Consider the following 16,233-nt stretch of genomic DNA (forward strand, 5'->3'; position numbering starts at 1 on the left):
ATACGTGGTGCTCGGTTGAATGTTCCTAGTCGGTGCCCCTTCCTTTGTGCCATACCCCCTCTGAATGGGTGTTTGTAATGTAGGGCTCCCATGCCCTTGGAGGTAGTGTCCTTTTTCCATGCAATTTAGCACTTAATCACCTTTTCCCCAAATAGGTTGCCGCCTGCGGAAGAAATGTTATTGAGGATTGTACCTCCCTTATAAAGTCAGGGATTCTGCCAAGCAGGCCCGTGCAGAGTAGTAGTGCATATTCGCCTACTAGCTGTGTCTGCTGCAACTAATGTAGACTTGAGGCAGGTGTTTAGAATTGTTTTTTCTTTCTCCAGCAGTACATTTGTCCCCTTATTGACCACTTCTGGCAGGTGTTGCAAGAGTTTCTCTATTTCGTCCCCTGGTAACAAACAGATTAAGTAGAGAATTTGAGATGGCTATACGCCACTGTTCTGCCAACCTTTAATATTATGTCCATGTCTACCCTCTTGCTTTTCTTGTCCGGGGAGGGGGAAGACTCTGGGTGGGGGGGCGTTTGCCCTCTTATAGGCAGTTGACACAAGAGTTGCGTCATATTGCCACGATGCAAGGGCGGCGGCGGGGGGAAGAGGAGGAAATCTTTGGAGGAAAACCAGCATTTTCCATGCTTGAGATTATGGCCTCCGCTGCAGGGGTCCCCTTGAAAGGACACCAGGTAGTTTTGGGAGAGATGGTTCTATTGGTCTGGTCAGCAATGTATCCAGGAGGAAGCATGCTTCTGCCTGCTCTTCTTCCAATTGTACCTCACATACATTCGCTGCCCGCCCTTTAATAACTGCATTGTGTATGGTGATACCAGGGGTGGGGAGGTGAGCGCCGCAATAGGGAAGAGTGAATTAGGTGGGACAAGCAACAAAGAAGCACTAACAACGTGAATAAAGGATGGCTGTCCAAACCACACCTACCCAGGACCGGCAAGATTTCTTCCCAGCTGTAGTAGAGTTATTGGGCAAAGCAATGTTGCTAGTTTAGCTTTTTTTCTTCAGAATCAAGCCGGTAAGGTGCATCAAGAGAGAATGATGCTAACAGAATCACCTACAGACCAAAACCCTCTGTCGACCAACCACCGTGGAACAGTTCAGGGCTGCTGACTATGTACAAATACAACATAGTCTCACCTGTACAGACAATCATGCGCAAATTCATGTAACATACACCCAAAGTGTTTAAAATACCCCAACATGCTAATCATCGCATGTAGTTTGTAAAAGTAAATGAACATTTGTCTGGATCACATTATGCCTTGCTGCACAGCTAATCATAGTGCCAACCTGGTTCGATTTGTGAACGTCTGCACCAACTTTTCCTTCTCAGTGGCATCGCTAATCCAGTATTTGTGGGGAATGAAATAACTGGATTTGATCCTGCACTGAGGGCAGCCCCTAAAAAATAAATAAAAAATTTATATAGAAAACAGATTAGTACAAAATCCACAACACCCTCTACCTCTGGCCTGGCCTCACACTTGGATGTCTGGGCTCTTAATGGATTTCAAGGGAAGGGAGGGGGGGGGTGGGGGGGGCGGAGAAAGGTGTAAAAACGAAGATGAAAGAAAAAAAAAAAAAAAAAAAATAGTGGCCAATATGGTGTTCCCCAAATCCAGCTTAGCATACTTCTATCCATGCATTTGTAACCGCCCTCCTCCAGACAGCTTCACTAAAATGTAAACAATCTAATTTATATATTTCAACTAGACCAATTAAAGCAACTCTAAAGTCTAAATCAAACTGGAAAAAAAAAAATCCTAGTGCATGTTTGAAACCAAGCGCAGTGCGCCCCCTTCCATCCCCCACCCAAGGTTAGGTCTCATTTCGCCACATAAGCCAGACCGTTTAGTTTTGGACTGCATTCTGACACAGCTTTGCATCCACTGCTCTCATAACAGTACTTACTTGATGACTTCACTCTGGAAGTCACGGCACTTACGCCACTTGCGTATGCAGCCCACGCAGTAAGAGTGGTTACACTGGGGCAGGATGCCAAAGAGACGCTCGTGAGGTAGTGTTTTTTCATACACCTTGTCCATGCAGATACCACAGACCACTTCTTTACTCTGCTCGAAGGCAGAATCTGTATCCCTGCCACTGGCCGCCTAAAAAGAGCACAGGTTAGATTCAGTGGTCAGATAACTAGCCAGACTTTTCACACCAACCTCCTTTACAGCACCACACCCTTACCCAGTCTCCAAACGTAGAGCAATTTCCGTCATCCCCACAGCCATAGACGTTTGTTGGCCAACTACAACTCGGTCTTTCAGATTTGGATCTAGCGAGACATGCCATTTAAGTGGCAAAAAGCAGTGGCACGACCATAAGGCACGATTGATAAGATACCAAAACATGCCTACAATTAAAAATGGAGCGTCACTACTAGAGTCCGCATGGTGAAGATTGTGTCAACTGCTCAATTTTACTTAAAGCACCTGTTCATATCAGAAAGTACCTGCTGAGGGTCAAAATCCCACTTACCCACCGAGTGCGACTAGACCATCGCAACTCCAAGGTAGGCGCCCAGGGTCTGCTGGTCTTCAACTCCATGACTATAAAATCTATGTATGCGTCTATTATCTAGAGTTCTAGACAATCCTCGCAGTGCACTCTGAAGTAGCACTATTGCCATCTAGTTAACTGCTTGATTCAGTCCCACATCACCCCAGAGCAAATTAAGGCAGCGCCTTTTGGTTACAACTGCCCAGGAATCAGAAAGCAGCGCCCCTACTCCCGCTCCTCACGGATTAACTATACAACCACAGTCTTCCCCCCCCCCCCCAAAAATAAAAACACACACGTATCCGACCCAGTTGACCAGCTAACCTAAACACCAATCAAGGCAGCTTTATTCCCCTTTCAGCCTCAGTCACCCCATTAAGCCTTTAAAGAGATTCACTCGCGTGTTCGAGTCTCGAGATGCCTATCAGCTTGCAGAAACTTCAGCCACGATGGCTGGAACACTACGTCAGCCTAAACACCTACCCTCCACCAGCAATCGTTCCTACCCACATACCTTTGGCCCCTGCGTGCTCTCCGGACAGCCTGTGGTCGGCTTGCTTGAGCAGCCCTCCTGGCGCTGGTCCTCCGTCTCTGGGTTTAATTGCTTCTCGTGCACAAAAGGGTCCGAGGCAGACCTGTGAAGGCTGTGCTCTTGTGCCCTTGGCCCTGAGGGTAGAAAGCAGTTTCTGCTAACTCTCACAGGAACAGACAATCCAAACGTATGGTGCAGTTCTGGAACGGTTACTAAGATCCAATTGTTTTCTTACGGCCTAGTAGTTTAACATGGATAGTGTATCCACCACTGGCTTTCAATATATAAATCACAGGTTCGACATCTGTGGAACCCAACCCCTAGCTTTGGTACAGAAAGCATTACATTGGCTGAAGCAACACTGGTTGGTTTTGCAAGTCGCAAGAAGCCAAGAGACAGGCAGCAAGCGATCAATGAAATTCACATAGTTTATTAGAGAAACGAACAGCCACCCTCATACAGAGGAGTACGGTTCTGCTTTGTTACGTACTATCTGGAAGCTGTCCCGCCTCCATATGCCCTCACCAGAATCTTGAACACCAGGCGCTATCCTCTGTATGGTGCACAGAATCTGAGCCAGGCACCTCGTGGGGCGCAATTCTGTACCAATTGCTTGGGGATAGAGGGCTCATGAGAACACAATTCGGTATGCTGTCAAGTTCAAACGAGCCGTCAGGCAGAGGGCAGACAACTATTCACGAGCCTAGTAGCACAGGAGTAGGATTTTACAAATCTATTGGATGCGCATTACCGCAGGACACCAAGGGACCTTTCCTATCCAGCAGGAGACCGACCTCGGGTGAAAGGCCGTGCTAGGTACACGTGGACAGCACTGCGTCGGTCTTTAGAGGCCGAGCTGCACACAAGCACCCATGGCTACCCTTCGGGGGTGAAGCTTGGTCAGTAGGACCCATGGCTACCCTTCGGTCAGGACGACCCATGGCTACCCTTCGGGGGTGTGGCTTAGTCGGGACGATAGGGGGGGGGGCGGGTGTGAGCTTCAGATCGTCCAACAATCACACTGGGACACGTTAGAGCACTTATGGGATGCAGGACATGAGGGGGGAGTCTGAAGGGGCATTGGAAAGGAGGTAGGGCATATTGTGAGCAGGAACTTAAAAAGCAAAATTCTTCAAACTAATCAACATTTTCTAAGGCCTTCAAAACATAGGAGAGAGAGTGCGTGTTTGTCAGAGCGGGCATGTAAAAATGTTAGGTGAAATCCGACAGACTTCACTACATGACTGAAGCACCAGTACCCAACGATTAAATAAATTTTAGTGGGGAGGGGGGCGTAATGTAACAACCAAAACACTCACAGGACCAAAGCTCCTGCTACCCTTAATGCAATCTACAACCAGCCCACAACCACCACCTCTTAGGAGGCACTAAAGAACCTCCCCAACGCCCAAAAGAAATGACAGCTCCTTAAGGGGAGAGGGGTGACCACAAGTACCTTGTTCTAGAGCACGGACCCCAGTACAGAGATCTGGGCTTATAGCCATTGTTTTTTGCTCGCCATGCCACTTCAGTTTAAACCCAGCCATATGCAAGTCAGTCTTGAGCCTGCTTCAGTTCTGCTACAAGCCAAAAAAGTGAACAGAAATAGCTATTATACTTTGCGGGGAGGGGAGCGGGGGGGCGAATAAATAAGACTCAGTTCTCTCCCACTAGCTCCACACCCCAATACTCCTTGCATGTGACGTACCTTCGATCAGTGTGCGCCTTGGGATGAACTCTGCAGCCAGGGCCCAGTTTGTTGAGGGGTGCCTAGCAGAAGTGCCTTCACCAACGCCTTCTTCATCCTCCTCAAACTCGGTGTTCAGCTGTCGAAAGCTCCTCTGCAGCTCCGACACGCTAGGGAGGGCAGGTGCCGACCCTCGTCGTGCCCTGCCAATGACTGGCGTTGGTAGTAGATGGGGTGTGGGCCGTAGAGGTGGAGTGGGCAATAGTGGCGATGTAGACACTAGGGGCAGCCCCTGGGATAGGGCAGGGTCCGAACCATGGAACGAGGATGACACGAAGGTAGACTGCGGCAGATAGACAGCAGGTTCGGAGCTCCGCCGGCATCCAAACGCCCCTCCAGACAGAGGTGATACATGCTGGTAACTGAGGAGACAACATGTTTAAGCCCGTTAAGTCTTTACAAAAGGCACTCTCAGGCTCCTCAAATGAGGGAGGGGGGAAGGAACGAGAGAATTCATGATCCTCAGAGACAAGCTATAGCAACATAGAAGAAACTAGCTAGGTCATCAAGATTAGGCCTGGGCGGTGAACTTTCCGCCGTTCTGAGTTTTCCGCAAAGAGTTCCCAAAACAATATACGCTCTCGCCCGCCAACGTTAAGCTGGCGAGCAAGAATATTATAACACTAGACCACCTCCCGGTGAGATTTCTGAATATGTACTTTATTCAATTAAAAAAAAAAAAAATCATACAAGTCAAACAATGTGATATATTACATACATGGACATCAACACGATTTACAGTTTAACTTGCTTTAAAACAGAGAGATAACTTGATTAAAAAAAAAAAATCATACTGTAGGGGTAGTTAAAAACTATAAACAACGCCGATCTCACCCGATTACAATTCGTGGGTATCAAAAGTGGACGTATGAATTTATAGCGCAAATTGTTATATCCCGGGCAAATCATATCTATATGCAAAGTATCACTAACAGAATGTGTCGCACTCACACTGACATGTCTATAACTACTACGACTAGACAGCAAAAGCAGCAGAAATAAATTAAGCCTAAACAGTCAATAATCTTGGATGGTAGCTGGACATGTACAAAGTAAGATAAGGCTCCAAGCCACTCAGATTTTACCAGCATTACATGGCGTACTGAATGCTTATTCAATGCCATTGCATCTCGTTCTGCTACCATCTTGCCTCTAAACAACTCGTTTAGACCATGGTCAGTTTTAACAGTACAACTTACAATCAGTATAAAATTCAGGTTTCCGTAAAGTTTTAATATTGGGGAAAAAAAAAAAAAAAACATAGGACATCCAAGGGATTTGTAACGAGTTCTCCAGATTAATGCGATCTCGCAAGATTAGTCTGTAAAGTCCTAGCTCACCCAAACTGAGAGCCAGGGCAACAGAGGGCAAAGACGAATATAAATCTGTAACATGACCCATGCCCAACTCTTCGTGAACAACCTCAGAAGATGTACTTTGTGGAACCCCAAGAGTGCCCTGAGGAACTAATTTTCAGCTATTTGAATTGGGGCAACAGGCCCATAGCCCCAAATACCACAATCCGAAGACTATCAGGAGGCATTTGGCCTTAAAAATATCCAAAACTGTCTATGTTGGTGCGCCCTAAAGGAAAAGAGAAGTCTCCTATGCAATACATAGCCCTATCGAAAGCCATTTCATTATAATTTATCAATGAATGCCAGTCAAGTCCAATTGAACACTCAAATATCTAAACTTAATCAACCTGGCTAATATGGTGACCCTCTACTACAAATTATGATTTTAGTCATAAGCATGCCAAACTTCATCACATGTGATTTAGAGAAATTGAGGGACAAGTCAAGGCTATTCATAAAATCAATAAAAAGATCTTATGTCTCTGTAACTCCCTGGTGGTCCTTGCAATTAAAGCATTATAGTCTGCATTAAGCAGAGTGGGGATTGGTCGACCTACAACTCTAGGGACAGCGAGGGAATTCTGTTAAAACGGATTCCAGTTGATTGGTATAAAAACTCCCAACAAAAAAAAAAAAAAAAAAAAAAAAGAAGAAAGTGCGCTTGTATGCAACCCTGGCAAATGCCATGCTTCAATTTAAAGTGGGATGTGTATGCCCCATTTGATCCATATGGGACACATGCCGAAAGATCCTAGTGCAAATTGCGCACAAAGTTACTAGTGCAGGTTCTACACTCATCTGAGACATCATGAGCAACAGCATAGAGCAATTAACTATCAACGACTGATCTGAGGTCCATGAAGGCCAGGTGGGTTACACCCCCCTTTGCCTTTGTGTACTTGCATATCAGCAAATAAAGATTCAAGCTTTGTTCAATAGTGCCCCAGGCCGGCTTAAACCCATAGTGCAAATCAGACAAAAAGCTGTGCTTCTCTGCCCAAGTTGAAAGCCGATCAAACAGGACCTGAACTATAAATTTAACCCATGAATCAATAAGATGGGTCTGTAACAAGCTGGATCTGATCCATTTCCCCCTTTTGAAAATTGGGACAATGACCGACTTACACATCAGTGGCTGGGTGCCTCTATCAGCTGCATTTAAATGCAGAGTTATTAAAGAAACCACAGGTCGATAAGGCATTTATATAAAAAAAAAAAAAAATTTAAAGTAGAGTCACCAGGCACAAAATCTGGACCGGGAGTCTTGCTGGAGGAAAGACAAGAGGTAGCTAAACTCACTTCAGCCACTTGGGAACCAATAATATGATCCTCATTACTACCAACTGAGGAGGTCACTACTTCCTCTTGATCATAAATGGCCTTAACATGCTCAACCCAAGCTTGTGGTGTGATAGTTCACGCAGGATTAGAAAGTTGATCACTAAACAAGGGAAGACTTACCACTCGCCAAAAGGCAGCACTATCCCGCTGAGCATTAGCAGTGAGTAGATTATCCCAGGCCTATTCTTTCAGCTGGGGCTTGCGCTTCAAATCTAGCGGTAGACTGCCCATGCTCTCTTTTCAACAAATCCTTATGTGCCTGCGAGCACTTTGTCAATCCACCACCGGACATGAAGCTCTTGGTTTACAAAATACAGATTTAGTAAATCTACAAATATTTAAAGACATCATATCTTTGTCCGAAGTGTCATCAGTAAGACAGAGAAATCAGTAGGACAAGAAGTGACCAAAGTAGAATTAAAATCCAATGGTGGACATCCTCTGGCCCTCACCGGTGGGTAGCACTTGTTCCTTGCAAGAGTGGATCACATCGATAGGCTTTTTATCCGATAGAAAGGTGGGCGGCAAAGGATCATGGTCACTCAAGTCATCCCACAACCTTAAAATCTGCACGAGCTAAAAGTAGAAAAAAATATATAATGGTGCTAAAGCCCCACCCCTTAAACGTAGGTACCCTCTTAGCCAACTCCTCTTCTTGGACCTATTAAATTAACCAAAATTTTACTAGATAATTTGACTAATGGTATCACCTTGCTGTGTATGTTTAAGGTGCACCTGATCAGTAAATGGGTTCACATTCTCCAACAGGTCATGGTCTTGACAGGGGAAACCAGGGTGTAGTTTAAAATCCCCCAATAACATAATCACAGTAAATGAAGACTCAAAAACTTTTAAACTAGACAAGGCATCCAGTTAATTCCTGGTTACAGCTGCGTTATAAAAGTTTATTACCAGCATTCTATATTTGTTTGGAAAGGTCAGAAGGGTACTGTGAGAAGTTGGCCTGGTATATGCTGTTCACTAGTTCTAGTGACCACCTTGTACCATGCCAAGCAACCCTTATGGTGTGGTTGTAAGTCAACCTTTTCGGACTAGCTGCCCTAGTGGTAGCGTAGGCTAAGCAGTCTTTGAGGCTAAACTCGTGATGCGTGTTAAGCCAGCTGTTTTACCAAATGCAACCCCCTTTTATACCAATGAAAGGACACCACACAGATATATATTCAAAATATATATGTATTTATTTCTCAAAGTAACCCCTAGTCTCTTTATGAGCACAGGAGCACAAATCGTCAAACAAGATTATCACAGAATACACAGAAGTTGCACTTTATATGGATAGGCCCTGGTGGCCACTCGAACCATATACTAAAATAGTGGTATAAGTACCACGAACAGGAAAGGGAAAAGGCCTAGGGCCTCTAGAATCGCTGGGCCTACAAGGAGCTAACGTCAGTTAGTGACCAGGAGGTCCACGGGTGGCGTGTGCAGAGCAAATAGTCACACGCGTGCTCCCATAGGTTTCAATGGGTGCGTAAAAAGTACAAAGTTACTGCAAAAGGAATCTTCCGGATGACCTAGGAACTTAAGATTTGGAACACAGGCACTAGAGATGTAATACTACACTTGGGCACAGGTGTGCCAGCTTTACCTCACCCACAGGAAGCGGGTGCATAGGCCTCGAAGTGCGTCGGGTTTCTTCTATCTGTTCCGTGGGGCCTGTAGACAAAAGTGCTGCAGGCGGTCGGTCGGGAAGAGATGCAGTGGATCCAAGAGTGGATCGGAGATGTTGAAGACCTGTAAGCAGAGGGGACAGTGTTCACAGTCACTAGCCAGTGACCAGCGTGGCACCAGGTGGGTACCAGGCGATGTCGGGTGCAAACAGGTGATGAGGGGTAGCTTGTCTCCGCAGCCACGTGGTCCCTGAAGGTCGACGACGTCCAGGAGTCGGCTCACGAGCTGTCCCACGCAGGCTCTCGCTGTCGGCGGTGTCGGCGACTTGATCGAAGCAAACAAGCCTTGGCAAAAGCAATTGCAGGAGGATTCGGAAATCAGCTGTTGGTTCTGACCAGCAAGGTCAGAGGGATTGCTCCTTTGGAGGGGAGCAAGGGCCAGTCTGGAGCAACCAGACCAGCGGTGTTTGTCGTAGATTTCGTCGCCAAGATGGCCACTAGCCAGCGGGCCAGCAACCGGTTAGGCGCGTCGAGTGGCAAAATGCAGAAGGGCCCCACGCAGATCGTGGAGATGCTGGAGGGCTCACCTTTGGTGCAGATGCTGCTCGAGGGTTGGGCTTCTCAGGACCCAAAGCACAACTTAGAGGGAGCCTCGGTTGTTGCACTGGTCAGCTTGTCGTAGTCGTTCCAAGATGGCTGGCTCCACGTGTCTCGGTGCCTCCACGGGTCTCCTCTTTGCAGGGACTGTGGATCGGGCGGTGAGAGGTCTGGAGGTCCAGGTCTTGTCAGTCTCTGGGCTCGGGCTCCGGCGGGAGGCGGCGGCAAAGCAGACGGTGATTCGCTGGATGGTGCTTGCGTTAGCAAGGTGGTCACTCCCTGACCACAGGGGAGATTTTCTTCAGTCTTCTGTGCAGCAGAATGTCGAAGTTCCCGTCTTCTTCTTAGTTTCAAGTTGATTCCAGGACGTCTGAAGTCTTAGGACACAGCTCCTACCTTTATTCGGATTCTAGGGGCCGGACTACCTGCTAGGTCCCTCCCTATGGGTGGGACCAGGAAGGGGGGTGGTTACACCCCCAATCCTTTGTCCAGCTCGCCCCAGGCCCGGGACTGGTGTGCCCCAGGACCGGTTTGAACTGGCATATGCACCGAGGCTCCTTGTGAGCCACAGGCATGTCTGGTTTCTTTCAAGCCCTACCTGACCAATACACAAAATCCTGTCTGGGGTGGTGCACGCACCTCCCCTGGCAGGAAACCCTTTGTCCACACCTCCCAAGCTGGAAGGACTCCCAGCAGCAGGAGGGCAGACTTGTGTCTGTGGTGGCAGCATCCATTTTGTGGAGCTGAGGCTATGTCTGATTTTACCCGGGTTTCAGGCACTGTACATGTCGTGTCCCTCTAGAAGGGTGGAATGCTAACCCCGTCGCCAGAATTGGCGAGGGGTTAGTATTCCAATTCGTATGACACCTTACTCGACATGTTTTGATAAAGCCAAACCAAAGATAGCATTTAACCGCGAGGTTCATAATGCACTTAAGAGTATATGGTATGACGATATCTGGAAACAGTAGAAGGAAGTTGTTCCGACCACTGCAGACAGGCTCAGCTCATGCCAGAGCACCATCTCACATGGAACCAAGCACTCTGCCTTCAGGATTGTTAAGGCCTGCCATAGGAGTGACTTATAGGTTACCAGGTGTCCCATTTAAGTTTAGGTATAGGTATACTACACCTAAGTAAGAGGTGATTACACCAACTTACCCCAGCTGAGTGATCAGCCAGTTGTGTCAGATTGTTAGGCCAAGCCTGGGGTGGCATAATACATGCTTCAGCCCCTGGCAGGCCTTGGATACACCAATGCCCTGGGTACCTAGTGTACACTGGTACAGGGGCTGACAGGGTGATCCAACCAATTGGGTATGTACCTAGGGTACATGGAGTCCATTTTACAGAGAGAGCAGATAGCCTGAGAGCCTGAATGGCAGGATCTCAGGCCAACTAAGTCGAAAAACCAGCTAGACACTAGGCAAAAATTTGGGGGTAACCATAGTCAGATATCCACCTTCCTACACAACCCCCCCCCAAACGAAGGGAGATAAGGCTGACCTTGACCAGGTAAGCCTATATTGCCCAAGTGGCCATATAAGGAGGAACCAGCACTGGCATGGTTACCCCCTGTCTCATGGTCCACTAAGCAATCCCTCACCCTAAGGGTATCAGAGGGTCTCCACCATAGGGAATCTCTACCTGTGGTGTGTCTTGGCAAAGTAAAAGGCTGGTGTTGAGATGGAGTACTGAAGTGAGTGTCCTCAAAGTGAGGCCTCAGCTTCCTCCAATCATCCTCCACCATGGATGCCTTTCTTTCTTTAACTGAGTTGCACTGTGCTCTCAGGGTCAGCCTCTGGCTACCTAAAGCTGGAGGCTGGGTCCCTTTTGTGGGCTTACTGGAGGGACAGGTCAGGTTTGGGGCCCTAAGGTCCCATGTTTGCCTGTGCCCAACAGAATCCCCCTGGGGGAGGTCCCTAACTACCTGTAAAGGAGATCCCTCAGGAATGTTTTTACCCATCACCTGACTAGGGCTACTAGCCAGGCAATCCTCATTCTTTTGATGGGGGGGTTCTTGTGGACAGGGGCCCTCTGGGGGTCCACTGGCCTCCCTGACCTCTGCAGCCCTGGGCTGACTGAGGCAGGGTAGAGAGAGGCAGGCTACCTGCACCAGACTGGATCCCACCTTGGAAGGGGCCACTGACATCAGAGGCTCTGCCAGGCCAGGCCTGGCTACCTCTGGGGCAGTTCCTTCACAAGGGGTGAGGTCAGATCCCTGAGGAGGCTGACCTTTTCCTAATGTCTGGGGAGAGGGAGACTTTTCTTCCTCCCCACTACTCTCAGTTTGTGTGGAGTGATCCATTGTTTCAGGCTTCACTACACCTATGTCAGTCTGAGTATAGGCTGAGACCATTACAGCCTTGCCAACCTTTTCAGGGGGGCACTCAGTTTGTGTTTGAGCTGTGACTGTCACAGCTCTGCCAGTCCCTACAGGGAAGTCTGTCTGTGCCTGGGCTGTGGCTACCACTGCCCTTCCAACCTTTTCAGGGAGGAAATCTATTTGGACAGGGGTTGTGAATGGCACAACCCCCCTACCCTTTTGTGAAAGGCCTACCATTTTAGAATGGGTGTCTTGTTCAACTCCAGCCCAAGCTGAGAGTTCTAAGTCATTCCCCAGTAAGCAGTCTACAGGCAAGGTTGGGGACACTGCTACCCTTTTAGGGCCAGTGACCCCTCCCCAGCTGAGACATACCTCTGCCATGGGATGACTGTTCTGTTTGCCATCAATGTTAGTCACCTGGTAGGAGAAACCGGGCAAAAGCTGCTCAGAGGGAACTAGCCAATGGGCCACCATTGTGATGCTAGCCCCAGTGTCTCTGTAGGCCTCAGCTTTTGTACCATTGATGTAGGGCTCCTGTCTGTACCTACCCAAAGTGTTGGGACAGGCAGTGAAGTTGGCAAACCCCATGCCACCATCACAGACAAGAGTGGTTGCTGTAGGGGAATTGGCTAAGCCAGGGTCCCCCTGTGTTCCCCAAGTAAACCCACCCAGATTTCTGGGGGCACTCCCACCACCTGGGGGATTACTGCTGACAGTAATAGGTGGTGTGACAGGAGTAATTGGAGGAACAGTTTTGTTTTTAGCCCTTGGGCAACCGCTGTCAGTTTTCCAATGCCCAGGAGTTTTACACTCATGGCAGTAGGGCTTTTTGGCTGTGGTAGAGGAGGGAGCTTGGGACCCACCACCCTGTGTGGAGTTTTGGGGCCCTGAGGAAGGTTTCTCTTTTTCTTTATCCCCACCCTTCTCTTGAGGCTTGGTGGTATCTTTCTTTTGGTCACCACCCTGGTTTTTAGGCCTGATCCTGGTCCTGACCCATTTATCTGCCCTCTTTCCCAATTCTTGGGGAGAGGTCAAATCTGAGTCTACCAGGTGTTGATGGAGAAGCTGGTTTTGACAATTACTTAAAATCTGCTCTCTCATCATCAAATTGTACAATCCTGTATAATCAGACACCTTACTTCCCAGCAACCAACCCTCCAAAGCCTTAGTGGCACATTCCACATATTCAGACCAGTCCTGAGTCTGTGTCTTCTGGGTGTCTCTGAACATTAACCTGTACTGTTCAGTGGTTAAGCCTAACCCATCAACTAGGACACTCTTCAGGACTCTGTAATTTCTGACATCCTCTTCTCTAACAGTGAGGAGTCTATCTCTGCCTCTCCCCTCAAAGGAGAGCCATAAGATTGCTGCCCACTGGTCTTCAGGAACCTGCTGCACTTTGCAGGCTCTCTCAAGAGCAGTCATCCATTTGTGGATGTCATCCCCACTTTTGTAGGGGGGCACAATCTTGGACAGGTTCCTATTGTCAAAGACCCTATCTTTGTCCCTAGGGACATTGCTGCCACCAGTGGGTATAGACCCACTCTCTATGCTGCCTAGCCTTGCTCAGTTTTTCTTCCATCAGGGCTACTTCTAGCTCCTGCTTCCTGATCCTCAGCTGGGCTTCCTGCATTCTGGCCTCATGTTCCCTCCTCTGAGGGGTGGTCAGTCTCCTTCTGGAGTGACCTTGAGAGCCTCTAGAGCCATGGGAAGCATTGGAGTCACCTGAGCGATTCCTTTGCCTTCCAAGCCCTGTGTTAAGTCCACTGGGGAGATCCAATGGGGTGAACCCACTGTCAGTCCCCAATAGCCTTAGTTTAGCTGGGCCAAGTATAACACTTGGCACTGGGCTAGTTCTCCCTTCATCCCCACTCACATCTGTATCCCCATCACTTTCTTCCTCTGTGGTAGGCATCCCATCTAAGGGGTGACTATTGGGAAGGGGTACTTCAGTGGCATCTTCAGAAGGGGGGCCTCCTGTTCCTGTCCCTAAGGGGGCTAACTGGGAAGCTTTCTTGAGTGCTCTCTGATTCTCATCATTCTGTAAGAGCTCTCTGAGCTCAGCAGAGTTTGGGTTCTTGGGCTGTTTAAGGCCTCTAAGAGTTGCCAAATGCCTGAGCTCATTCTGATTAAGGGTAGCAAAGCTGGATGGTGCCCTCTGGGGGTCACTCAACAGAGATGGGTACAGTGGACCCCTCTGCCCCGGCCATTGCTCTTAAGTGTGGGTGGATGTGTTGCAATCTACCTACACTTGGGTTTACCTACTAAACCTATCTAGTAGTTGTAGTCAGGGTGTGCTACTCCCTTTGCTCTACAACAACTAAGTTCAGTAGAACTTAAGTATATCTAATCTTGTTTTATATGTACCTACAGGTACCTATGTGATCTTTCAATTGGTAACCAAGAGATTACAATGGTAAAACACAGCAAGCTCAAATCCAACCGCTGCTCACCAATGTGAGAAGTTGGCCTGGTATATGCTGTTCACTAGTTCTAGTGACCACCTTGTACCATGCCAAGCAACCCTTATGGTGTGGTTGTAAGTCAACCTTTTCGGACTAGCTGCCCTAGTGGTAGCGTAGGCTAAGCAGTCTTTGAGGCTAAACTCGTGATGCGTGTTAAGCCAGCTGTTTTACCAAATGCAACCCCCTTTTATACCAATGAAAGGACACCACACAGATATATATTCAAAATATATATGTATTTATTTCTCAAAGTAACCCCTAGTCTCTTTATGAGCACAGGAGCACAAATCGTCAAACAAGATTATCACAGAATACACAGAAGTTGCACTTTATATGGATAGGCCCTGGTGGCCACTCGAACCATATACTAAAATAGTGGTATAAGTACCACGAACAGGAAAGGGAAAAGGCCTAGGGCCTCTAGAATCGCTGGGCCTACAAGGAGCTAACGTCAGTTAGTGACCAGGAGGTCCACGGGTGGCGTGTGCAGAGCAAATAGTCACACGCGTGCTCCCATAGGTTTCAATGGGTGCGTAAAAAGTACAAAGTTACTGCAAAAGGAATCTTCCGGATGACCTAGGAACTTAAGATTTGGAACACAGGCACTAGAGATGTAATACTACACTTGGGCACAGGTGTGCCAGCTTTACCTCACCCACAGGAAGCGGGTGCATAGGCCTCGAAGTGCGTCGGGTTTCTTCTATCTGTTCCGTGGGGCCTGTAGACAAAAGTGCTGCAGGCGGTCGGTCGGGAAGAGATGCAGTGGATCCAAGAGTGGATCGGAGATGTTGAAGACCTGTAAGCAGAGGGGACAGTGTTCACAGTCACTAGCCAGTGACCAGCGTGGCACCAGGTGGGTACCAGGCGATGTCGGGTGCAAACAGGTGATGAGGGGTAGCTTGTCTCCGCAGCCACGTGGTCCCTGAAGGTCGACGACGTCCAGGAGTCGGCTCACGAGCTGTCCCACGCAGGCTCTCGCTGTCGGCGGTGTCGGCGACTTGATCGAAGCAAACAAGCCTTGGCAAAAGCAATTGCAGGAGGATTCGGAAATCAGCTGTTGGTTCTGACCAGCAAGGTCAGAGGGATTGCTCCTTTGGAGGGGAGCAAGGGCCAGTCTGGAGCAACCAGACCAGCGGTGTTTGTCGTAGATTTCGTCGCCAAGATGGCCACTAGCCAGCGGGCCAGCAACCGGTTAGGCGCGTCGAGTGGCAAAATGCAGAAGGGCCCCACGCAGATCGTGGAGATGCTGGAGGGCTCACCTTTGGTGCAGATGCTGCTCGAGGGTTGGGCTTCTCAGGACCCAAAGCACAACTTAGAGGGAGCCTCGGTTGTTGCACTGGTCAGCTTGTCGTAGTCGTTCCAAGATGGCTGGCTCCACGTGTCTCGGTGCCTCCACGGGTCTCCTCTTTGCAGGGACTGTGGATCGGGCGGTGAGAGGTCTGGAGGTCCAGGTCTTGTCAGTCTCTGGGCTCGGGCTCCGGCGGGAGGCGGCGGCAAAGCAGACGGTGATTCGCTGGATGGTGCTTGCGTTAGCAAGGTGGTCACTCCCTGACCACAGGGGAGATTTTCTTCAGTCTTCTGTGCAGCAGAATGTCGAAGTTCCCGTCTTCTTCTTAGTTTCAAGTTGATTCCAGGACGTCTGAAGTCTTAGGACACAGCTCCTACCTTTATTCGGATTCTAGGGGCCGGACTACCTGCTAGGTCCCTCCCTATGGGT

At 48.6% G+C, this 16,233-nt stretch overlaps 1 protein-coding gene across 3 annotated transcripts in view; it reads right to left on the minus strand.

Annotated features, from left to right (window-relative positions):
• LOC146871507 (uncharacterized) overlaps positions 1 to 16,233 on the minus strand; it is a 41,319-nt gene that overhangs the window by 13,659 nt on the left and 11,427 nt on the right. For all 3 annotated transcript variants that reach the window (XM_085651097.1, XM_085651101.1, XM_085651098.1), the window contains exons 3-6: positions 4,760 to 5,160; positions 3,034 to 3,185; positions 1,923 to 2,122; positions 1,302 to 1,412 (exon numbers count right to left, since the gene is read on the minus strand). In XM_085651097.1, the coding sequence (XP_085507223.1) occupies positions 1,302 to 1,412; positions 1,923 to 2,122; positions 3,034 to 3,185; positions 4,760 to 5,160 (864 nt within the window). The remainder of the gene's footprint in view (positions 1 to 1,301; positions 1,413 to 1,922; positions 2,123 to 3,033; positions 3,186 to 4,759; positions 5,161 to 16,233) is intronic.

This window comes from Triturus cristatus, chromosome 1_1 (genome assembly GCF_964204655.1).
Source record: "Triturus cristatus chromosome 1_1, aTriCri1.1, whole genome shotgun sequence".
NCBI classification, from domain to species: Eukaryota; Metazoa; Chordata; class Amphibia; order Caudata; family Salamandridae; genus Triturus; species Triturus cristatus.